Raw genomic sequence first — 25430 nt, 5'->3', positions numbered from 1 at the left:
CAAACTATAAAAGAACAAATAAAGAAGAATGTTTCGGAGTTGGATCGGCTGGGTCATATGCATTGTTTAGCTCAAATAAACTACCTATTTTGATCGAAGAAATATATAGTTTGAGCTGATTGTAATCCTATCTATTTATCGACTAAGTTTATTCTAAGTCACCTAAATTTAACCCCAACCTATTCACGTGGCACCACTTAAACAATATAATCATGGCAAAAGAAGTTCTAAAATGTAAACACTTTTATCGAAAATGAAAAATTATCGTTCTAACCCCATGAGATTGCAAGAATTTGCTTCGAAGAGCTGCAATTAGAGTACCAACTAATCTGTTATTTCATACTAATTGTGAACCAAATAAAAAACTCAAAAGAAGGACTGTGGCATTTCCATTTCTTAAATAATAGCAACAGTAGAAATTTCTTATTCAGGAAAGAAACCTAATTATAGGAGGGCCACTTGTTCAAGATTGCATTTCTTAAGGAATTAAATTAGTATAATCTTCTAACCAATATTGAACCGTTCAGATTGGCTTAAATAGTCAAACATTCATATCAGCCACCAAAATTTGCCCATGAAGAAATAGTATAGTGCCGCCATATATAGCCAATAAAAAAACCATAATCAAAACACACACTTGCCAGTCCCAGTTGATCCAAGCAAGAAAATTTAACTAAACTCTGGTTTAGTTAATTAACTCTAGGGTTGACCGTTAAACTCTGATTAGGCTTAGTTCTGTTTCTTTTGTTCCAACACATACCAAGAAATGAGACAGCTTTACGTGGCGCAAGAAGATTGGATCTTATTGGTATTCAGGGAATAAAAATTAGGCCTAGGTCACTTTTAAATTCTTTAAGACTTCCCAAATCTCTAAAAGTACTTTTGTGAAATATGCTATAATGATTGACTGCTGCATAATGCATTGCCTAACTATCAATTTATAATAAGATGGTGATAAGAATTTTGTTTTTTGGTTAGGTCATTGTGATCTTATTGAGGTCCAAAGCATCCAAAGCATACTGCAAATCTCTTAATGCAGTATTAGATTAGGTTTTATTATACTACGTGGCTTATGTGCCAGTATTTCTTTGCATCTGTGGATGCAAAATTGCCATGTTCTCATGCTTACAAGTTTTATAAGGTTTGACCAAAATCATTTACACAATTAACCAAATCTCACATTTTCTGAATTGCTTCTTGCTGTTAGCTAGCTGTATAGTTTGGTTTCTTTCTTTTTTGAGAAAAAAATTGTTCTATGTTTGATCCGTGTCACATATTAGTATGCTTGACCAAGTTTTCAAAATATATATACTTATTTTGAAAAAGTATTTTCGGAGAGTAGACTAATCAATTTGAAAAACACTTTTGCCAATATTATAGCAGAGGAAAATTAAAAACAACTCCAACTTTAGCTTCTACTACTACTCAAAAGCACTTTTTTTAATTCCTAAAAGATTGATCAAACACCTCAATTCTCTAAAATAAGCTTTTCTTTCTGGAAAAAAAATAATTAATTGCTTTTGGACTCTCAAAAACTTCGCCAAACAGGCACTAATAATTTCGATGAGCTAAGTGATTAATTTTTTTGGACTAACAGTTGTTACTTGTTAGTCTCAGATTTGATTCTTAAGTTCTTTAAAGTGATCAACATACAAGTTTTATCTTCAAATTTCAAATTTCTCTCATCTCCTTTTTGTGTTTAGTGGAGAAACAATATCTATGATTGTAGCTACTGGAATTTTCGGTTTTCGATATACGTTCACACGAGGCATCACATGTATTTATCAGTAGCAGCTGCCATGATGTATTATAGACCAATGTTCGATTTTTTTTTTTTTGTATAGATGGAGATGAGATGACATACCCAATTTTGTGAAAATTTAATATTATCCATGTCTGCAAATACTAATCAAGATCCTTTCAGCAAATTATAATAACGATAATAATAATGATGATGATGATGGCGATGAAACTAAATAAATACTACTTATAATCACAATCATTATATAACCGCAGAAGGAATTAGAGGAATATACCCAAATCGCCAGAAATAGTAGCTTTTTCTGATGATGATCTTCCTGTAGTCCTAACATGAAACATCTAGATGTCTCTTAATATACTAACTAGTGCTTATTAAACATGCGCTGGAGGATAATCATAAAGTTCTAGCAATTAATATATTAAAAATGAGAGAATTATTAAAAACTAGAGATATGATTTTTAAATTTTAAATTCGAACTACTGTTGCCCTTTCGAATACTAGCTAGTCATTCTTTCAAAATTTTAACTAAACAGATTGTTATATTACTCTTGCATGAGAAACAGGTTTGGATCTTCAATAATGTATTGTGTAAGTTACTAAGAGCAAAAGGAGGAATTCATGTTAGGCGTAGCTAGTGTATTCGGCAGCTTTGTATTTAGTGCTACATGTATATACTAGTTTCTTGGTAATTATAGTTTGATAAGGGAAACCATAGAAAATGAATCTGGTAATAAAAGTCACAATTCAATAACAGATAACAAATGAAACATAATATATTCATCTCAAATGGCAAACGATTTCGAAATCAACATCTTTTTTTCAATATTCGTTGGGATTGACATTGCTTGACTTTTGATTCAACGCGTGAAGCTTAATAACTCACTTTGAACTTTTTTTTAAGAATTATGTGGTACAATTAAGTCGAAGAAACCCTTCTTCAATAAGTATATATTCATTTGCTTGTAAACCTTCGGGTACTCATCCGTCTCTCTTTTTTCTTCGGAGATCGTTTATTCAAAGCTTTATTAAACCTACAATCAAATGTAAACCTTTAACTCTCTGTATTACTCCTCCGTTTCACGGAATAGAAGGAACATATCCAAGTCTTGAAGAACAAATCTCTAGCAATAGTGGCTATTGGTATTTAAAATTGGGGTCACTTTCATGTGTTGGCCTCACCTTAATTGTTTGGTTCAACTAATCAATTAAACATTGATGTCACAAGTTTATTTAAAAATTCCCAAAGGCCTGTCCAATCCCCGCAAGACTTGGATGCTTTCGCCTTAATTTACATTTTTTTAAAACCTTCCTTACACTATAATGGTTGAAAATGAAGTATCTCTTAAATTAGTTTAGTAAGAGTAACAAGTAGAAAGGAAAAGTTGATTGAATAACATGAAAGGGATAGTGACCAAGTATTTGTACATATGAGACTTTATTTCGATTTCCTTTTGTGGTGTCGAAGACATGCACTCCTTTTTATTTTTTGAAAAAAAAAAAGTTTTAACAAATATTTTCTGGGTGCTTAATTATGGTCCATATTTTAGCTTTTGAGGCTATTGATGGAGCTTGTCTTCTGAGCTAAAGAATTTTCACATTGTTAGATTATCTTGTTATGGCAAGTAATTTTTTTTATTTTCAAGATTATAAATTTCATTTGTTTACGAAAGATTACCCGGGAATTAATCACGGAAGAGGACCCATTAATCATGCTTATGCAACTTTCACACGAAACCTTTTATGTCGGAAACAAAACAAAAATACAAGGATGTCGCCCCCTAATTACTCTTCTGAGTCCTATTCTTGTCAAGATTTTAGGATGGTTTCTGTGGTAGCTATCATATGATTGTAATCCCTTTTTGGCTTTAATATAAATTTAAGGCCATTTCAAGTTAGTTATATGGCTTAATAATTTAAGAAACGTGCATTATCAGGGTTGGCCGTTTTCTTTGGCCCACTTTATCTCCCTTTTCTTTGTGCCTAAAAAACAAATAAAGTTTGCTAGTCATTGTCATTTATTTTTTCTTTTTTCAATTTTTTGTACTTGTCTTTGCGTCATGGTATGCAATTTTTACTCTTCCAGGCCATTTCGAGTTAGTTGTCGGGTGTAACTAATGTTCTTTTCTTCCTAAAATAACAAAAGTTTGTTAACAAATCACAGGATTTCAGTTGGATGCAGAAAATTAATTAATTAAGTAATTGATTGAAAAAGAGAGAAAGCTCATTGGAATCGTTTCCTTGAGGCTGTAGAGAAACATATTGTTAATGTTGAAAGGCCAGGATTCAGATAGGCTCAATATTTCCTCAATTGGGTGTATTTGTCAGATACAAAATTAAGGTACTTCGTATGTATAATTAGAATGAGAAAGTATTCAAGAGTACATTAAGATTAATTTTCCAAGGTCATAAAAGTTGATTTATACAAATACATTAAGAGCGGACCCTAACTGATTGAAATTTATTGATAAACATAAAGTCGTTAAAAGCACTATGCTGAAACCGACCAAATAAATAATCATTTGAGGAAATAGGATCTCTTGACCTCTTACAATTTGAATAGAAGAAAATATCTCTTTCAGATCTCTTATATGTTTTTTTCATATCTCTGATGTATAAAAAATGAAAATCTCTTGTAAAAAGGTCATAAAATTAAAAAAAATAAAAAAAATTAAAGGGCCCAATCATTTATATGTTTGGATAGAAGTAGTGAAACTAATAATATGCAACAATGTCCGAGCTTTGATCTTTTGTTGCTAAAACTATAATCTACAAGAATGATGCCAATAATTGAAGTGGGCTGGTTTGCTAATCTGGCGTGATCCCTCTGACAGCACTATAAAAGGCCTACCAGAAATGATTTAGTAGAACAAGACAATAACATCCAAGTCCAGGGCCTTGCTGATGTTTCTTCCCTTGCCACTTTCTGTTTCACTTGGTGATAGAATTAAGAGCAAATCCAAACAACTGCTATTTCAGACACAACTCAGGCCTCGTATATCACAATTTGGCCAATTGGGAGGGTAGCTTGTAAACTGAAGAGACCCTCCCATCATCTTGGGACATCAAACTTCGCATTTTTTTTCCTTTTGACAATAGTGGTGTACGGACCTTGCACGCACCTCGATTAATTTAACGGGTACCTATTACCTCCCACCAACACAAGCAAACTTCACGTATTTTGCTATATCTAATTACATAGCTAATTGGGATGATTAGAGGATAAGGAGTATCTCCTTTTTTTACTTCGTGGAAGAATAGGTTAAATGGAGGGATATGCTACCCTTCTGATAAATTCTGTAATATTCCTTCTCTTTTCCCTCCAACCAGAATAAATGTCACATTTTCTTGTTAATCTAAGCACCATCACAGCATGTCAATGAATACCAATATAACAATAGTGAAGATATCCAGTAGTTTTGTTCTGTACATGATTGGCTAGTGTATATAGACTTGATCAAAATCAAAGAACAATATTCTTTCCTTCTATTCAATAAATGTACTAACTTGGAAGAGATTGAACAATATCAATATCACAATAGTGAAGATCTCCAGTAGTTTTAGTTCTGTACAGGAAATTGGCTACTGTAAATTAGACTTAATCAGAATTAAGGAACAGTACTCTCTCTAAACAATATTTTCTCTTTCTTTTCAATAAATGTACTAACTTGGAAGAGATTGAACAGGTTCCACACCCAAGTAATCCGGACGGACTAACCCAGAGTCTCTATCTACAGTGGCAAGATATATCATTATGATTTGCCTCAGAGCAGGGCTCTATGAATCTACCTCATTTTTTTGAGAACATTGACAACCCAGATTGGCTTCTCAGGAAAAATTTCATTGTACTATTCACCTTGGTACTTTTATTTCTTCTTTTAATGAAAATGAAAAAAGAAAATAAAAAATGAGAACCAAAAGCATGTTGTCACATGACAAAATTCATCCCTATACATATTCATGGCTTATTTCATTTTGGGATAAGAATATCTCAATCTTGCAAGAACTTTTTCGCAAAAATAACTAAAAATAGAAACACAATACAAAGGGACTGCTTTAGCTTTGTGAAGCTGATTTCATTTCTACGTGAGGGAGAGAGAGTTGCTGCTGCTATCTTTGTGTGTGTATTACGGTTGTTTGGCTCATGGAGCTGCTATTAGGTTCAACAAAATTAGGTCTAGCTCGTGTTTCTATTTTTAGTTACTCTTCCCAAAAAGTCCTTATAACATTGGGATATTCTTATCCCAAAATAGAATAAGATGAATTTTGCGTCGCCTCAGAGCAGGGCTTTATGGATCTACCTCAATTTTTTAGAAAATCGACAACCCAAATTGATTTCTCGGGAACAATTCACTGTACTATTCATCTTGAATTTTTATTTCTCCTTTTAATGAAAAAGGAAATATCAAAAAAAGAAAACCAATAGCATGTTGCCACATGATAAAATTGATCTCTATCCATGACTTTTTTTATTTTATTTTGGGATAACAATATCCAATCTTGCAAGGGTTTTTTTGGGAATCGTAACTAAAAATAAAAACACAATACAAAGGGAGTTGCTTTAGCTTTGTGAAGTTGATGTGATTTCTACGTGAGGAAGAGAGAGTTGCGGCTGCTATCTTTGTGAATGTATTGCGACTGTTTTGCCGATGGAGTTGCTGCTACGAAATAAGGTCTCGCTCCCTTTATATTGTGTTTCTATTTTTGATTACTCTTTCCAAAAAGTCCTTGTCTAGTTCCCTTGTTTCATTTTGAGATAAGAATATCTCAATCTTGCAAGAGCTTTTTGGGAAGCGCAACTAAAACTAAAAAAATAAAAACACAATACAAAGGGAGTTGCTTTAGCTTTCTGAAAGTTGACGTGATTTCTACATGAGAAAGAGAGAGCTGCGGCTGCTAGCATCTGTGTGTGTATTGTAGTTGCTTTGCTCATGGAGCTGCTGCTAGGTTCTACGAAATTGGGTCTAGCTCCCTTTATATTGTGTTTCTATTTTCAGTTACTCTTCTGAAAAAGTTCTTGGAAGATTGGATATTCTTATCCCAAAATGAAATAAAGATGAATTTTGTATCGCCTCAGAGCAGGTTCTATGAATCTATCTCAATTTTTGAGAAAATTGACAAACCCAAATTGATTTTTCTGGAACAATTCACTGTACTATTCTTTTTGGAATTTTTACATCTCCTTTTAGTGAAAAAGAAAAAGTCAAAAAAGGAGAATATTGTTGTCACATGGTAAAATTCATTATATCCATATCAATGGCTTATTCCATTTTGGGATAAGAATATCCAGTCTTGCAAAAACTTTTTGAGAAGAATAACTAAAAATAAAATAATAATAATAATAATACAAAGGGAGTTGCTTTAGCTTTGTGAAGCTAATGTGATTTCTACATGAGGAAGCTAGTTGCGGCTGCTATCTTTGTGTGTGTAATGCAGTTGTTTTGCTCATGGAATTGCTGCTAGGATCTACAAAATTAGGTCTAGCACCCTTTTTATCGCGTTCTATTTTTAGTTACTCTTCCCAAAAAATCCTTGCAAAATTAAGATATTTTCATCTCAAAATGGCATAAAGATGAATTTTGCGTCGTCTTAGAGCAAGGCTGTACAGATCTAACTCAGTTTTTGAGAAAATTGACAACCCCGATTTATTTCTCTAGAACAATTCACTGTACTATTTATCTTGGAATTTTATTTCTCCTTTTAATGAAAAAGAAAAAATCTAAAAAGGAGACCTATCCATATCATAGGAATAAGAATATCCCAATTTTGCAAGGACTCTTTTGGAAGAATAACTAAATATAGAACTACAATACAAAGGAGTTGCTTTAGCTTTGTGAAGCTGACGTGATTTCAACGTGAACTTGAATTTAGATAGGTTATGCAACCCATAACTCCTTATACACAAGAAGATATACTCTCCTAAAGTTGGGCCCAAATCATGGACCAACACTTAGAAAAATTTTCTAAGTGTTGAAAAATCAACTCTCTGAAACTGGGGCCCACGCGCCTGCAAGTGCGCGTCAAACTACTGACGTTAGGGCTCACGTGGCACTTTTTTTTTTTTTCAAAAAATTGGGGATAATTTTTTGATTTTTTTTTGCTTGGGCCCACAAACACTTGTCAACTTTTTGACTTGAAGAATTTTGGATCAAACACCCTCTTTTGTCTTCTTCTTCAAGATGAAGGTATGAAGATCCTTATGAACTTCAAGAACATTCAAAATCCTAAGTACCTTAATTTCAACTCGTTTTTACACAAATTTCAGATCTAGGCTCTATTCAACTAGGAGAACAAAACCCAATACAAATTAACCTCAATTTAGCCCCAAATCAACAGACTCACTTGTGTTCTTGAAGGTCCCCCAATGGTGGATTCTTCAAAACTTGTCCAATCAACCTCAAACTTCGGATCTAAGTAGATTTGACCCTTCAAAACTCGAATCCAACCTCAAATACACACAAATCCAACAACAACAATGATTTTTGTGATTTTGAAATTTTCAACTACGTCCAAGTCGATTCATATCATTTGGTATCAGAGCTTGGTAGAAGAATTGTTCCATCAATTCTTCATCCTTGGTTCAAGAAAAAAAATCAACAAAAAAGAAGTAGAAATTCGAAAATCTCAAAAATTTGGTGTTGTTGGTTGATTCGTTGGAATGGAGGTTAGATTTGAGTTCTTTGTTATCAAATCTAGCTAGATCTCGAATTTGGGAGTATTTTGAGGTGCTTTGAAGAAATCACCATTGAAGATCTTTAAGCTTTGAAGAACTCAAAAAGGGTCTTGGTGATTGAGGTTGATTTTGAGCTTAATTTGCAGTGGCCTTTGTTCTCTTAGTTTTGGGGAGCTTCGATCCGAAATTTAGGAGCAAAACAAGTTGATTTGAAGGTAGATTGAAATTTGGGTGTTTTTCATGTTCTTGAGCATCTTCATACCTTCATCTTGAAGAAAAAGGCAAAAGAAGATGTTTGATCCAAAAACCTTCAAGTCAAAAGGTTGAAAAGTGTTTGTGAGCCCACGCAAAAAATCAAATAAAATTTGCCATGTCAACAGTCTGACGCGCGCCTACAGGCGTGTGGGGCCCAGTTCCAGAGAGATTTTTTTTTTCAACACTTAGAAATTTTTCTAAAGTGTTGGCCCGACTTTAGGGGAGTATATTTTCGTGTGTATAAGGAGTTATGGTATGCATAACCTATCTAAATTCAAGTTCAATGAGTCTACTTTCCAAAGCAACAAATCGTTCGTCAATCAGAGCTCTGTACAAAAAGTTATGTGCGTTTTAATAAAACGCTGCCAGCAGCTCCCAATTTTCTAAGTGTTGGCCCAAAAACTTCCCAAATTTTCTCCAAGTGTTTGGCCTAGGTTTGTCTACTTCTTATGTCATTTCTTTGATTCTCTAAGCTAATTAACAACTAGTAATTGTTCTTACTTGATTGTTAATTAGTTCTTGAGTCCCATTTCTTTCGTACCAATTCTTTCAAGCTTTTATCGTTTTGAATTCGTTGGAACTTCTTTGGCTCTTTCCACTTGATTTTTGAGTCATCCTTTATCATCAACAAGAATCTATTCTTCCACAAGCCGAATCGTATCATCCTGAGTCCCGTGATTCTAGCACGGTCGCTTTTATCGACTAATACTAGCTAAAATTAATCTTGAATAAATTATTCTTGCTTTAAGTCTTACCTATGTTTCCCAGTTGATTCGCTTAGAAATGTGATTTATATTTTTGGCCTAGGAGCGTAGCCGCACACAAAACTTTTTTTTTAATAAGAGTAGGCCAAGGAGAGTACCCACAACACATAGTCAAACTCAATTTATTTAATTTACTGCACTCTTTTCTTTTAAATTAGCGACGAGTTTCGAATTTATCGCAACTCGCGTCGTTCCCTCACACATGCTCTTTCCGCTCTTTTCTTTTTAATTATTTACAACATGGTTTTAAATAAATTCATATTCTCATCTCGCTTACTCACAATTTTCTGGGTTAAAAGTAGAGTCAAGGAGGGTAACCCCACTGAGACTCATTGGATTTATTGTTGCATACTTAACCAAGGGACGTAACCGAATACATGGCCAAAGCACATTTAATTATTAAATGTCAAAGAGCATAACCACACATATGCCTTTAAAGTTAACTAAATATAAATCAAGGATAGTAACCGACCACATAGTTAATACTAGTTTAAAAGCGCTTATACTTTGACCAACGCTTGATATATCCTAATGTTTCACTACAATTTGCTAATACCGGATCATGAACTTGATTCAAGAGACTCGGCGTTAATCGATAAACCAAAACATTAAACGAACCAGTCACATGAATCCATATCACAGTATTTACGATCTCAAGTTATGTTTGTCATACTGAAGCAACTTAAAGTACAATGCCAAAATTTCATCTATCATTCTCCATTTTGAACAATTTTTGCACAAATAAAATCCAACCCAACAGAGTACGCAAATCAGGTCTCAAGTAAAGGAAACAAAAAAAAGAATGGACCATTTAACCATAACTACTCAGTGTTGTACTTCTTTCTTCGAATTAATAAAGGTAACAGTTTCAAATATTTGTGATCCAAATTTCATGCTAACACAGTTAATACCATTTAATATTCAATATACATATGAGACGGGAATATACCTTGTATTTGTGATTAGAATTGCCAAGCAGTTGAATAATTAGAACTAATGGTCAATTAACTTCTACGACCCACTACTATTTAACTAATGGCCAACTTTGTTGTGCAAATCAAATCTGGCCCAAATTAACTACTAAAACAAAATGACATTGTCATAATTCAAAGCAGCTAACAGATAATGGATTAACTAATCAAGGGAACAAATTAATCAGGGAAAACGAACCAGAGGCAAGGTAGCACAAAAATAATGATGAAATGACCAGGTTTTGAATCATGAAACAATTAAACAATGAGAAAATGGAAGAGTAAGGAAGAAGAAGAATGTACCGTTGCGAGCTAAAAGCAAACAATCTGTTTGGGTGGCTTTTCATGATTTCTAACAGAGAAAATTAGGTCTTTCGTGTGTATGGCGGCTGTTTTGCTCATGGGGCTGCTGCTAGGTTCTAGGAAATTAGGTGTCTCATTTGTATTGAGTTTCTCGTCCCATAAGTGTAACTTTAGCAACCAAAAAAAAAAAGGGAAAAGGGCCAAAATTACCCCTGAATTTTGATAAATAGTTTATTTATACCCTTCGTTATACTATTGGGCCAATTATGCCCTTACCGTTATATTATTGGGTTAATTACGCCCTCACCCTTATACTATGATCCAAATTTACCCTAATCTAAACGGATTGCCACGTGTCCTAATCCTAGACTCTCAACCCATTTCGCTCCAATAATTTCATCCGGATCAAACAATTCTCCGGATCCGACGGGCATAATTAACCCAATAGTTTAACGGTAAGGGCATAATTGGCCCAATAGTATAACGAAGGATATGAATAAACTATTTCTTAAAGTTCAGGGGTAATTTTGGCCCTTTTTCGAAGAAAAAAAAAGTATGTCCAAAATAAGTATTTTCTTGGAAATTCAAAATAAAAATTGGCAAGTTTTTTCAACTATGTCCTTAATATCAAAGAAGTAGCTCTTAACATTGTTCAATTCTCAAAAAAAAAAAAAAAATCTAATAAGTAGAGATGGTTTAGTAAACTCCACATTGTATTTATTGATTTCTTAATAGACAATTTCGATAAGATGACACTTATTTTCGGTCAGAGGGAGTATTTATTCTCATTTTTTATCTTCTTTTTCCTAAAAAGAATAAATTAAAAAAAAAAAACATAAATATATTAATTAACTACTTTTAAACCAAAAACAAGAAAAATTAAGTAACTGGAGCAAGGAAAATTCAAAAGCAATGAACTAAAAAACTACATTAAAAGAAACTTATTTATGTAATTTTTCTTTCTTTGGAACATAAAACTTGCACTCTAAATATAATTTTTGTTAAAATGTCCTTTTTTATTTCCACAGATAAAACCTACTAAAATGAAATCAAAATATCAAAATTAAGCCTAAAAAAACATTTAACTCTAAAACGGTGTAAAATCTGAGGAATGGTCAAAAATCACTTATCTACGCTATTCATCCTCTAGCTGGGGCGTATGCACATTTGGGCCAATGGGACAAGTTTATAAGAGAGCGCGAGAGAGTCAACGAGGAGCACGAGAGTCCAACATGCACCGCCTTGTAATGGATAAAAAAGAATTTAGATTAGCTTACATATTTATTCAAGTAATGAACCGAAAAAACTGGGTGGAAGAAGAGTAGGGTGGATTCCCAGCACAGATACTGCACATTCTTCTCTTCCTTCTGTACATAATACGAACAACCGCTGGCAAGACCAAACAGTCAAAATGCAATGTCTCTTGTTTCTTGACTTCAGTTTGATCTGCCCGTGAGAGCTTGTTACGCTCTTGGAGAAAGTTAAAACAACAAGGAAAAAAGAGTGTTCAATCATTTACGCACTAATGGTGTAGTAGCTGCTGCCTATAAAACACCCATCCCATAAAAAGAGGACAAGCTATTAGAAACAGTTCAAGAGCCACCGTCTTTGGTAATTCAGTTTGTGATGCTTAGCATCAAAATCCCATGTATTTACATGGGATTTAGTAGGTAATCTACTTCACACTAGCAAAGTCCTTCATAACTGGTAAGATGCATCATACATCAAAACCCACGAATACTTCACCATTTGATGCATCAAACCGCAGGCTTAGAGCATTTTGATAAATAATTGATTTTTAATAAAGGATGCATATAAAACCAAGTTTTTTACTGTATCAGGTATGTATACAAAACCAAGTTAACACAACATAAGCGGTTCACATGTGAACCAGCTTTGTTTCATTTACAGATACAATTAGAATAGGTAACAACCTCACATATTCGAATTTAAGATATCTTTTTCTGTTTCTTCTCTTGCCATTCTTTGATTTCAGCATCTATTGTTGCTTTCACTTTTGAATGAAACCCAGGGTATGGTTCGTAGCCAAAAAGAGATTGGAGGGCCTGTGAGGAACCAATAAGTCACGAAAAGATTAGATAATGCAACAACTGAAGGTACTTGTATCCTAACATAGATGATAGACCTAGTATAACTACCTCAAGGAGTACAAAGAATGGTGCCATAAGGAACGCTTGTGCAAGATTGTCCAGTAGAGCAGGTGCTCGCTTCTACAAAATTGAATAACAATGTCATGCGACCAATTTAATGGAAGCTTTGAGAATCTTACATAAAATTAGTAGAAATGATCACCTCAAATACTCCATGACCTATAAACTGTCCAATCCAGCAGAATAACTGAGCCGGTAGAACAACCTGGCCATGTGTTTTTCATAGTTAGCACCAACCATCACATACTTTATTCAAAAAGAGCTAGACAAATTGAAAAGTACTTCCGACCAGTGGCGGATCCAGGATTTTACACAAGCGGGTTCAATCAGTGAATATCCAATAACGATAGCCAATAGTGTAAGCAGCGCCGGCACAACAAACTAGATTAGCCCGCTGCTCGTTTATTTGTTCTTTTTTAAAATAATGTAACCTCAAAATAAGATTATTTGAACTCAACACACATTAATTTAACAAAGTTGAGCAGAATTGAAAAAAATTACAAAGAACCTATTTACATTTATTTTCATAAAAAATCTATCCAATTTGAAACACAAAAACTAATTCAACAAGAGTTATAAATTTATTAACTCTACGTAATTTAACAAAATCATTTATAATTTTCAATGTGTTATTTACTAAAAAGACAATACAAAAGAGTTTCAAACTAAGCAAAACTAATATAAATTAATTTAACCAAATTAAAATAAACTAACAAACTATATGTAATTGCAACAAATATATGTTCTAGAAAAAAAACTATGAAAGAGAGTACCAAAAGTCAATTAATAAAAAGTTAAATTTTGTTTGAAGTAAAATAGATTTCAGAATATTTTTTCTTGAATTTCAGTAAGAAAACAAAAATATACATGGTGAAATAGAAAGAAAAAAAAAAAAGACAAAATAAAGGTAATAAATTACTAGCTAGCAGTTCACTAGCATTAATTGTATATGGTTGGCCAATTTCCTTTGTTTTTTTCCGTAACATGGTTAACCAATTGGCCTACCATTTTTTTTTTATAAGGTTGGTTAGCCAATTGGCCTACCATACACAGTACATACTGAACCAAAAGCAATAAAACGGAATCAAGCAATGTTATTAAGAGGAATCGTTCTGACATGCTCACCGCCACTTTGAACCCACTTGACCGCTGCACCAGAGCCAAGACTTGTGTCAAGAGGATTCAAGTACTTCCCTATATTTGAATTTAACAATAGTTTTCTTATAAAGAGTAAATTTACAGGACGACGCGGATTCAGTTGAACCCACTTCGCACTACGTGGGTCCGCCCCTACTTCCGACCAAATAGATCAAACATTATACAACGTTGACCAGCCCATATGAGACTGTCCAAGTAGTAATTAGCTTTTTTTTTTTTTTTTTGGGTTGATACAACCATGGTATCTGGGCTAAGCTTGCACACCTCAACTAATTCCACAGGGCAACTCCCACCAGCACAAGTACCAGGTAACCCCGTAATTAGTTATTGGTCTTGGCCTCTAACAACAAATAGATGACAGCCAAGTTTGACCAAGCCCAATGCGAGCAAACAACAACAGGCTATGATTATCTACCCAATGAACTGCTATAGCTAAAGAAGTCAGGACTAAAAAACTGATGGCCTGGGCTGGTCATATGTTATGTATAACATGTTGTGTCATGTAGAGCGGAGTGTGGATTGTACACAACATGGTAGCTACATGATACTACCCTTGCCAGAAGCTGTGAAATAGATCAGTGAATTCAGCTGAATGACTAGATGTTTAAATGGACCATCAGTTACGTGTTTAAGATGGGCAAATAAGCTACATTATAAGACTGTAAGCTCCCCTGTTTAGCTTTAGTTTGCCGGTTGTGAATACAGGAATAGCAACTAAATGGTTGCTTTAGGTCAGTATTCGAAAATTCAGGTAAAAAGAGCATTGAATCCACAAACGACATTAGATACAAAAAGAACATAAGATTGACAAATGACAAATGCAACCCTTGATTAGCAGAGCCCCATGTTTTCTTCAGTTCATACAACATTCGTATTCATTTTTCAGCGAAATTCCCATAGTCTGATTCTGGTTTCAGCTTGCATTAACTAGCCTGTCCAACTGGTGTAATCAGGACTTGTTCTTGATTGTATGTCAGTGCAGGGCAAGTGTGATATATAGAGAACCCCTAGTTTACTCGCAAGGCAACTCGTTTGACCTTTGAATGAAATGAACCCGATTAGGGAAAAATAGATTCAAAGGACTAATATAGCTGACTCCAATTAGTTTGGGATTGAGGTTTAGTTGATTGATTGATTGAAGGGGTGCAAGAATATAGCAACAGATCAAGCAAAAGGGGGAATTGGCATTCTAACTATGCTCGTCCGGGAGGAAGCATGAAATAGACCGGTAATTTGGCTTCACACAAGATCAACATATGTGTCAATGTGACGATAGGCTGAAACTTTGGTTAGAATAAGGTGCAGTCCAGAGACTCCAATTGCTGGTAATAAGTAGAATGAACAATCAAGAACAAATAAAGAGGACTGACAGGAAATGAAGCTCTGAGAAAGGCTAAAGCCAAAAGGCTTTGAACAAGTCCTCAATATGTGTCAGGGGTGGAGCTACAGTTCTGCTCACGGGTTCGGCAAAACCTAGTAACTTTGGCCAAGACCGTGTATTTGTGTTAAGAAATTTACTCCACCTAGTATGTATAAATAATTTATTCACAACCCAGTAAATTACCTTTTCTAGAATCCAAACTCATAAACTTAAAATCCTAGCTTGATATTTGTAACGAAATGCATGTCTTGTTCTAGTAAAGTAACATTTAATGCAAATTAGAACGTCCTCATTTTTCTTCAGTTTGCCTGTTTCTAAATTGACAATTCTCCAACAGGTTTATATCTTGACAGACAATATCCCAAATCCACGGGAGCCTGACATAACTTAAAATAGTAAATGACGGAAGAAAATCAAGAGAGCAGCCAGGCGTAAGGAAAATGACAAAGACTCAAACTTTTAAAGGGGTCGTTTGGTTGTTGGTTAGGAAGTGAATTATTCATGTACTAAAACCAACATAACTAGTACCATGTTTGGCAGCATTTTAGTTGCTATGTATAAAATTTAGCACACCAAATAAAGTGTTTAGTTACCAGTTTACAATCTCGCATAACTAAAACACGTAATTAAGCAATAAGTCAATTTACGGAGTATTATTTTATGCAAGGTAGAAGATGGAATAATTAATACATGAATAACTAGACTCTGCATTACTAATACCTGCATAACTCTAACCAGCAACCAAACGAGGGAAATAGAAAACAAACAGATAAATGAGAGAAGACCCTTTACCTTCCAGGCTAAAGAGAAACCCAATTGATTCGCAACCATACCGCTGGATACCCAACAAATTAAACATAGCAAAGCAGCCAAAGATCCAGCTTTCTTGTCCAAACACACGTAGAACACACCATAAACCAAAGCAAACAAGAACCCATAATTAAGAACCAAGGAGCTGTGTTCACAGAGCTGAATTGGAGGTAAATTGAAAAGTGGGGGCGTAAAATTGAAAAGAACAAGACTAGTAAAAAAAATCGGCCACACAAATACCATGTGAATCAAGATATTCACTGGGTTGCTATGGTAAGCGCCATAGAATGCAAACTGCTTCTCTAGGTCAAAGATTTCCATATCTTCTTCAATCCTTTAGTAATCTGGGGGAATTATTATGATGAAATGGGGTTGAAATATTTGACCCCTATTTGGGTTTTGGGATTATAAAGAGGAAAGTAGTAAAGACAACTGGGAATTTTGTATTTTTGTAGAGAAGCGACAAAAGGATTGAATAAAAGAATGACAAATCGAAAGCAAATTCAGAGAAGCCTGTTGATTTGCTACGATGTTGTCTATGCTGATGTTTCTCATTTTTTTTTTTTTTTTCTTATTATTTCCCTTTATTTGGTCAAAGGCGTGTCCAGCTTCTTTCTTTGACACTTAAGAAATAGAGGTTTTAAATTTTGAAAAAGAAATTCAATCAATAAATAAAAAAGGAGAAAAAGAAGAAGAATAAGATGATCGTATTCACACATGAGGGCGTTCGCTTAGGCATTTTGTACTGCCTTTCATCCTTTTATCTATTTGTATATGTATTTTATTTTAGTTGAAGGAAATCTTTATTATTGAAAAGAAAAGATGAATTTGAATTTTCGCTTGCAACTTGGCACATCACATGATAATCCTATTTCAAAAAGAATATACGAGGCACGAGCATACTCTGAAGTTTCAGTTATGACTCACAATCAGTGAATTGTGTTACTAGTTAGGTTCTTCTTTATCTATTTATTTTCAATTTAAAGTTGCAAACTTTACAGCTTCGATGGAAACTTGCTGCACCAAAATTCAGCTAACAGAAAAGTTCAGTCATCAAGCCTTCCGTTGGAACAAATAAAAAGTTTCACTAGGAGTATAATATGAGATTAAATATCCACATCAACGTATTTCAATTTTCTTTTATTTTTGGTAAATTATTTCAATTTTCCTCAGTAGGCGTTTGGCCATGGAAATCAAATATTTTTCACTTTATTTGGAATTTTAAAGTTGGAGTTGAAGATAAAGTTGTGTTTGGTTACAGTTTTTGCAAAGAATATTTGGTTGGTTGAGTGTATTGAAAGTGAAAACAATGTTTTTGGTGTTTTTCAAATTACAAATACAACTTGAAGTTGTATTTGAAATTTTCATGACCAAACGTTGATTTTCAAATAAAGTGAAATAATTTTCCGGAAGTTGTATTTAGAATTTTGATGACCAATCGCTGATTTCCAAATAAAGTGAAATAATTTTCCGGAAAAAAGTAAAAAATTCTCACGTCCAAACGGGTCCTTAGTCTGTGAAAAAAGAACTTTATTATAACGATGGACTTCAAACATTTGGTTGTTAGTCGAGGTATTTAAAGATACTCTCTTTGTTTCAATTCACGTGAATCTATTTTCTTTTTTAAATCCGTCGCAAAATGAATGCCTCTTTCTTTGAAAACAAATTCACTTTATGAAATGATTTGACCACACAAATATCCAAGACTTATTTTGAATCACAAGTTTCAAAAGTCTTCCTTCTTTCTTAAATTTCATGTCAAGCCAAATAGATTTACATAAATTGAAATGGAAGGAGTATTTTATTGTTGGTAATACGCACAAAGAGTAGGTAATTGCAGAGGTGAAAAAAGTAAAGGCAGGTCACTGTTTTTTGGGCTAAAAAGCACCCCAAAAAAGGGCCCATGCGGGTCTCGAAGAGGAGAAGTCCCAAAAGAAAAGGCAGGTCATTGTTTTTGGGCTAAAAAATGCAGCAAAAAAACACACAAAAAAAATGGCCCATACAGCCACACAAATATCCAAAAAATTTACTTGGCATAGCTAACATTATTACCTATTTATGGAACATAACTAAATTTTACAATAATTATATTTAGTAGCTAAAATATAACATATTTACTTCCTATAGCTATCACTTTTTTACCACTCATCTGATAACTTCCCACACCCCTAAATTTAAGCAAAAAACAAACGTCCCTCTCTCCTATCCCCTAAATACACGTCATTATGCCCAATATCCCTTAATTTCCTCCAATTTCAAATCAGTTTTATAATAGTTCAACTTCCTTGTTTATCTCTAATTAACTACTCATTAATTTCACTCATAATTCAAATCTAATTCCCAACAAAAGGTAAGATTCTATACTGATTTTTACGTTTCACTGTGTATTTATATTTTCGTTTTGTATTTTGATTATTATGTTCAATATTACTTATTCTGATTTCTGTTGACTATATTTCAGATATATTTTTCATATATTTTGACTATATTTAGAAAAGTTTCAGAAAAAAAAAAAAAAGTTGCAGTGAAAACATTGTTACCTCAATTATAAACTCAATTATGACTATATTTTGGCTATATTTTAATTTTATTTTTGATTATTATGTTCAATATTACTTATTCTGGTTTCTGTTGACTATATTTTTCATATATTTTTCAAAATTTCAGAAAAATAAAAAAGTTGTAGTGAAAACGTCATTACCTCAATTATGAACTCAACTTGAATTCGATATTTCAACAGATGAATTCATATATATATTCGTCGTTTAAAATGAACTCTGCTCACTGGTTTGATATTGTTATTTTTCAAAGTTTATTGATAAACTAGTTTTTGAACTTTTTTTTTTTTTTTGGTTAAAAATATGAATGTACTTTTTGAATTCAATTTTTTTTGAATTTGTTAGCTGTTTGAATGAGATATGAGATCAGATCTGGAATGGGAGTATATTGCGTGAATCAGGGAACATTAAAAACTGATTTTAATTTAAATTGGAATAGATTTTGTTTCCATAAATATAGCATTTTCAATTTTCTCAGCGTGTGTATTTTCGTTATATTTATCCTATATTTAAGTCGACGCATCTCTGCTAAATATAGGTCCTCAACAAAATAATTGTAAAATGTAGAATATGTAGTTATAGGTTGTTAGAAGGAGCTAAAAGGTAGCTGTTTGTGAAAATTTTACTATTTTGAATCACAAGTTTCAAAAGCCTTCCTTTTTTCTTAAATGTCGTGTCCAGTCAAATAGGTTTACATAAATTGAAATGGAAGGAGTATTTTATTGTTGGTAATACGTACAAAGAGTAGGTAATTGCAGAGGTGAAAAAAGTAAAGGCAGGTCACTGTTTTTTGGGCTAAAAAGCACCCCAAAAAAGGGCCCATGCGGGTCTCGAAGAGGTGAAGTCCCAAAAGAAAAGGCAGGTCACTCTTTTTGGGCTAAAAAATGCAGAAAAAAAACACACACAAAAAATGGCCCATGCAGGTCTCGAACCTGCGACCTTCGCGTTATTAGCACGACGCTCTAACCAACTGAGCTAATGGGCCGGCTTGCTTTTTAGATCCGTGTGACACATAGACAAGGTACTATTACAAACCGGGGACAAAAATAAATCCCTCATCCAATTTCCTACCCGTCTGAGAGGCGTCAAAGAAATAGAGGAGAATAGCAACTAATTTTCAAAATTTCGGTTTCATATTTCAAGAAATGGCTGAAGCCATTATGAGCTTTATGATTGTCAAACCCAGGATTTGTAGCTTCTCTATGCAAATTACAAAACTAAACACGCACCCTTATACAAGATCAGTTAAGGCATAACCATCTCTCTAATTATTCTCTCCTTCTCTTAATTTATATTTGCGACGTCCCCTATTTTACTAATACAATTCTTTTGCATTTAATTTCCTCTGTTTCTCTGTCGCATTTTTCAGTTTAGTCAATCCTCAAGCATTGCTTTTGGCAACGGCAGACACCAGGTAATTAAGTAGTACTACACTACTACCACTTCTACAATCCATAATTATTTTTCACGATTCGTTCTTGAAATGTTCTAATGTATTGACTACCCGTATATGTGTCAACTGTACGTATAATTAATAGATTGAGAGTGGCGGAAGAAATTGTAAGTTTATATGGAATGTTCTTCCAGAATATTGGCCATTGATGGCAGTACTAGTTGAACACATGGAAGGTCAAAGAGACCTCATAACTCACAAATCCGTTTGGCACCTAAGTGATGAAGCCATGAAGAATGTTTGTAAGTGTTATTATCATCCCCTGTTTCATATCTAATTACCAAATGTTTAACATTTTGTGTAAGTAATAATTATGATTACAGTATGTCACATACAAAGCTAATTTACTTTTTGTGAGAATTCTGTCATTGTAGACACGTTTTACATCATGTTCACTGTTCGGGGATGCTGCTTTTTTGTTTCTAAAAAGTAAGCCTTAGATTTCCCTATAGTCCTGTATTTTGCATATTTCGAATTTGCTTCAATAAAAACATCGGAAAAGGCTCAAACATGCCATCGAACTATCGGAAATGACTCATTTATGCCACTCATCAATAGTTTGGCTCATTTATGCCATCGAACTATTGGAAATGGCTCATTTATGTCACTCATCAATAGTTTATTTACATTTACGCTATCAGTTACCAAAATGACTCATCCATGTCATTTTTCTTTAACTTGCCGGATTTTATAATACCCGATATGACACGTGGCACTGCAATTGGGTCTACGTCGTTTAATTAAACCAGCCCAATTTTAAATCCCAAATTAATAAAAAAATCCGACTCATACACCCTACCCACCCACAACAATAATCGAGTTAGAGGCCACATGTCATATCTGGTATTGTAAAACCGACGTTAATGAAAAATGGTATGGATGAGTCATTTTGGTAACGGGCGATGGCATAAATGAGCTAAACTATTGATGAGTGGCATAAATGAGCCATTTCCGATAGTTCGATGGCATAAATGGGCCAAACTATTGATGAATAGTATAAATGAGCCATTTCCGATAGTTCAATAACATATTTGAGCCTTTTCCGTAAAAATATTAATATGTCGTCTCGTTTAGGATCCCAACTATGATTCAGAACAGTACAGAGGAGATGGAGGTGATGGTACTGGACATTGGGTCTATGAGAAGGTACAATCTTTCCAAAATCTGGTCGAAACATCTCTTTGTTTTAATGATATAAAGGCAGGGCCGGATCATACAATATAGTTTATAGGTTTGGCAAAATTCAGTAATTTTAATATTAAGCCTATATTTGTGTTAAAAAAAAAATCCAGTATATGTTAAAGAATGGAGTATATTGCAAACTTAGTAAGTTATCCTATCCTAGAACCACAACTCATTAACTTAAAATTCTTCATCTTTGTCTTAAGGCAGGTACGTTGTCTTATGAGTACAATGCTTTGATGAACTTATAAATAACTGAAAACATAGGTAGAGAAACTAGAGGCTAATCTAGAATCAATAGTTTGTGAATCCAGAATAAATGTGGTCTTATTTTATTAAACGAATATGTTTTTTTTTTAAAATAATAATAATACGTAATAAAAAACAATAGGTTCAGTTGAACTCATATAACTCGTCCTAAATCCGCCAATGAAGAAAGGGTAGGCAATTTGATAGAATGAAGTTGGTTTTGTGGGGTGGATGCAGCAAGAAGACACTGAAGAATCAGCGAGAGCAGCGTTATGACGCAAGGAACTGATAGAGGAGATTGAACAAAAGGTTGGGGGTTTGAGGGAACTCGAAGAAGCTGGCAAGAAGGAAGAGCTTATTGTCAAGTGAATAAAATGATCATGATGTATGCATAAGCTACCAACAAAGTTCATGGGCCAAAGTCATAGATGGACCCCTTGAACTTGTCCTGATTTTTCATCTAGACCCTCAACTGAAACGTTGACCATCTGAACTCCCGAACATAAGATAAAGCGTGCCATTTGAAACCCCTATCGTGCCCCGGCACACGCGTGGCTTCATTCGCTTTAAACAGAGCGTGAGAGACCAATTTTTTTCTTTTTTTAAATTTTTAATCATTAAAAATTAATTTTAACAAAAACTCTATTTTAAAATCTATTTAAATAATTAAAAAAAATTGAAAAACCCAACCCATCCTCTCCGATAGCCCACTTCACCGCCGCCACGCCGCTGCACTCTCTGCCGCCTCCTCCTCCGCCGCCGTCGCCGCTTTCTTTTTTTAAATTTTTAATCATTAAAAATTAATTTTAACAAAAACGCTATTTAAATAGATTTTGAAGCGGCGGGGGCAGTGGCGGCGGTGAAGTGGGCTATCGGAGAGGATGGGTTGGGTTTTTCAATTTTTTAAAATTATTTAAATAGATTTTAAAATAGAGTTTTTGTTAAAATTAATTTTTAATGATTAAAAATTTAAAAAAAGAAAGCGGCGGCGGCGGGGGAGGAGGAGGCAGCGGCGGCAGTGGCGGCGGCGAGGTAGGCTATCGGAGAGGATGGGTTGGGTTTTTCAATTTTTTTTTAATTATTTAAATAGATTTTAAAATAGAGTTTTTGTTAAAATTAATTGTTTTTGTTGACATGGCTTATTTAAAAAAAAAAAAAAAAAAAAGGTAACATGACATGGCTCCATGTCACTGGTCTATTTTCCATGTCACGGCAAGTGAGCTTCACGCGTGTGCCAGTGGCACGAGGGGTTCAAATGGCACATTTATCTTATGTTCGGGGGTTCAGATGGTCAACATTTCAGTTGGGGGGTCTAGATGGAAAATGAGGATAAGTTCAGGGGTCCATCTATGACTTTGGCCAAGTTCATGAATGTTTCCCTTTGTATAGATAAAAGTATCATTTCTGAATTACCACAGTACATATTTGTAGTACTACTACACAGATACATAGCCAAAAAAGAAACTTATATTAGTATAGTCGTTTGAAACATGGACTAGTGCCCCTCACTTAAGGCCTCTTGTTGAAGTTTCGCTTTAGGCCACAAATATCATTGAGCCGCCCCCGAAAGCAAATCTTTGTTTAGACAATATTAAGCAATTGAAATTTTCTTGCCTTGTCCGGAAATATAGAGCCTTCTCCCCCCTTACATTTTGTCTACAAAGGGTGTAGCCTAGTGGTAAATAAAGCTAAATGAAATTGAATATCAGAGCTCGAATGTGGATACATGCAAAAAACGTAAAGTGGTTTCTTTCATCTATCTAATTCTTGATGTTTATTATCAAGACGCTTAGCTTTCTTCGTTGATTTTATCTTAGCAACATAGCCTTATCCTTTGCCTTTATCTCGTGGCTTGGCTTTATTACAAAATCTATTTGGAGTGGATTTGAAGTATCAACTACATAGAATATTATAGACTACCCATATCATAAAACAGATATCATTAACATTATACTCCTTCCATCCCAATTTATGTGATATACTTTGACTGGACACGAAGTTTAAGAATAAAGGAAGACTTTTGAATCTTGTGGTCTAAAATAAGCCAAAAATATTTGTGTGATCATAGATCATCTCGTTAAGCATAAAAGGTAAAGTTTAAAGTTAAATTGTTATCAAATAAGGAAATTGTAGGAAATCAATCCGTGTCTTGTATTGATGTATCAAGGTTATTATATACAAAGTAGGTATCCCTAATTAGAATGATACTAGCCTAAATTACAGGACCCGATTACAATACATAGGAAGGGAATATTTACAATATTTATACTATTACATAGTCTATCACACCCCGCGATCAAGCGGGGGAGGTTGTCGTCGCTTAGATCGTCCCCACGAAATCATCAAAGAGCACGCGCGGAAGACCTTTAGTGAAGATATCGCGATCTGGTAGCGGGACGGGACGTGAAGGACACGAACTTCTCCGCGGCAACTTTCTCACGTACGAAATGTATGTCCGTCTCTCAATATGTTTAGTGCGTTGGTCTTCGAATTGGATTACGATAGGTATATGGCACTAACATTATCACAATAGACTAAAGTAGGCGACCAAATTGGACAACGGAGCTCCAAGAGAAGGTTGCGAAGCCAACGAGACTCAGATACTACATTAGCAACGCCACCGGTATTCGGCCTCGGCACTCGATTTAGACATAGTGGCCGCCGTTTGGATGACCGAGAGAGAGGTTATCGCGGGGAAGACACGGTAACCGGATGTGGAGCGGCGAGTGTGGGACAACCACCCCAATCGCATCGGTATAAGAGACAGAGCGATGGAGGACTTGTACGAGATGGAGACCAAAGTCAATAGTACCTTGAATGTGTCGGACTATGCGTTTAAGAGCATGCGCATACGGGCAACCTTAGGATCATGCATGTGAAGGCATACTTGTTGAACCGCATAGGAGATGTTTGGTCGTGTGAATGTAAGGTACCGTAACGTGGCAAGCCAACTTACGATATTGGGTGGGATCATCGCAAGGAGGGCCGGCCGTGGCATGGTTGGCTTTGGTGTCGATAGGTGTACGGCGGGCTTACGGCCGGTCATGCCCGCACGCTTCATAATGTACGCCGCATAATTTTTTTTTACGAGAGAGAAACATGCCGTGTGAAGTCGGGTAACGACGATACCCGAAAGTAGTCGAGAGGGCCCAAATCATCGGCAAATTCGGCACTAGCGAGAGAGACATGATGGATTCCGGAAACATCGAGAGGAAAGGCGCGAGAATAATATCATCAACATATAGCGAGAATGTAAGCAACGTCGAACCTCGACAATAAATAAAGAGAGTGATCGGATACCTGGCTATGTGAAAAACCAATGGTGGAGACATAGTACGCAAGCGTTGGAACCATGTACGGAGCTTGCTTAAGGCGTACAACGATTTCTTCAAGAGACGGACATGATGGGGATGCGTGGGTCCTTAAACCCAATAGGTGACGCATATAAACGATCTCATTAAGATTACCGTGTAGGAAAGCATTCTTGACGTCCAATCGATGAATGGGCCAAGAGTGTGTAAGTGCAATGCTCAAGACGGTGCGAATAGTGGCCGGCTGACGGCCCAGGATCGAAGGTCTCGTCGCAGTCAACTCCAACCTGTTGAGACTGCCATCACAGACAAGACGGGCTTTGTGCCTCTCAAAAGAACCATCAGAATTCTTTTTATGACGAAAAATCCACATAGAACGAATAAGATTCACATCGGGGGACGTGGAACCAACTCACGTCTTATTATTAATTA

At 34.8% G+C, this 25430-nt stretch overlaps 1 protein-coding gene, 1 long non-coding RNA gene and 1 other non-coding gene across 3 annotated transcripts; all 3 read right to left on the bottom strand.

Moving 5' to 3' along the window:
• Nucleotides 1-4493: 4493 nt before the first annotated feature.
• On the bottom strand, nt 4494-10755 carry LOC132055690 (uncharacterized). The gene is made up of 2 exons (XR_009414629.1): nt 10726-10755; nt 4494-5490 (listed from the first exon to the last, which is right to left on the bottom strand). It is a non-coding gene; the product is annotated as an uncharacterized LOC132055690 (long non-coding RNA).
• A 1752-nt stretch (nt 10756-12507) lies between these two features.
• LOC132055689 (2-hydroxy-palmitic acid dioxygenase mpo1) lies at nt 12508-16780 on the bottom strand. The gene is made up of 4 exons (XM_059447639.1): nt 16228-16780; nt 13039-13101; nt 12885-12956; nt 12508-12791 (listed from the first exon to the last, which is right to left on the bottom strand). Exons 1-4 carry the CDS (start codon nt 16564-16566, stop codon nt 12675-12677), a joined length of 591 nt encoding a protein of 196 aa, XP_059303622.1. The 5' UTR covers nt 16567-16780; the 3' UTR covers nt 12508-12674.
• Nucleotides 16781-19714: 2934 nt separating this feature from the next.
• Nucleotides 19715-19788, bottom strand: TRNAI-AAU (transfer RNA isoleucine (anticodon AAU)). The gene has a single exon. It is a non-coding gene; the product is annotated as a tRNA-Ile (tRNA).
• Nucleotides 19789-25430: the final 5642 nt, after the last annotated feature.

Source organism: Lycium ferocissimum, chromosome 5, assembly GCF_029784015.1.
Source record: "Lycium ferocissimum isolate CSIRO_LF1 chromosome 5, AGI_CSIRO_Lferr_CH_V1, whole genome shotgun sequence".
Lineage (NCBI taxonomy): Eukaryota > Viridiplantae > Streptophyta > Magnoliopsida > Solanales > Solanaceae > Lycium > Lycium ferocissimum.
Note: the sequence above shows the minus strand (reverse complement) of the source record. Positions and strands in the feature narration are given on the sequence as shown.

Excerpts from the sequence above, each read along its gene's own strand:
- LOC132055689 (XM_059447639.1), bottom strand. The coding sequence starts at position 16,566 with ATGGAAATCTTTGACCTAGAGAAGCAGTTTGCATTCTATGGCGCTTAC. Across the intron at positions 12,957-13,038 it reads TAGGTCATGGAGTATTTGAG|AAGCGAGCACCTGCTCTACT; the intron begins GTGATCATTTCT and ends TCAATTTTGTAG. Across the intron at positions 12,792-12,884 it reads CATTCTTTGTACTCCTTGAG|GCCCTCCAATCTCTTTTTGG; the intron begins GTAGTTATACTA and ends GGTTCCTCACAG.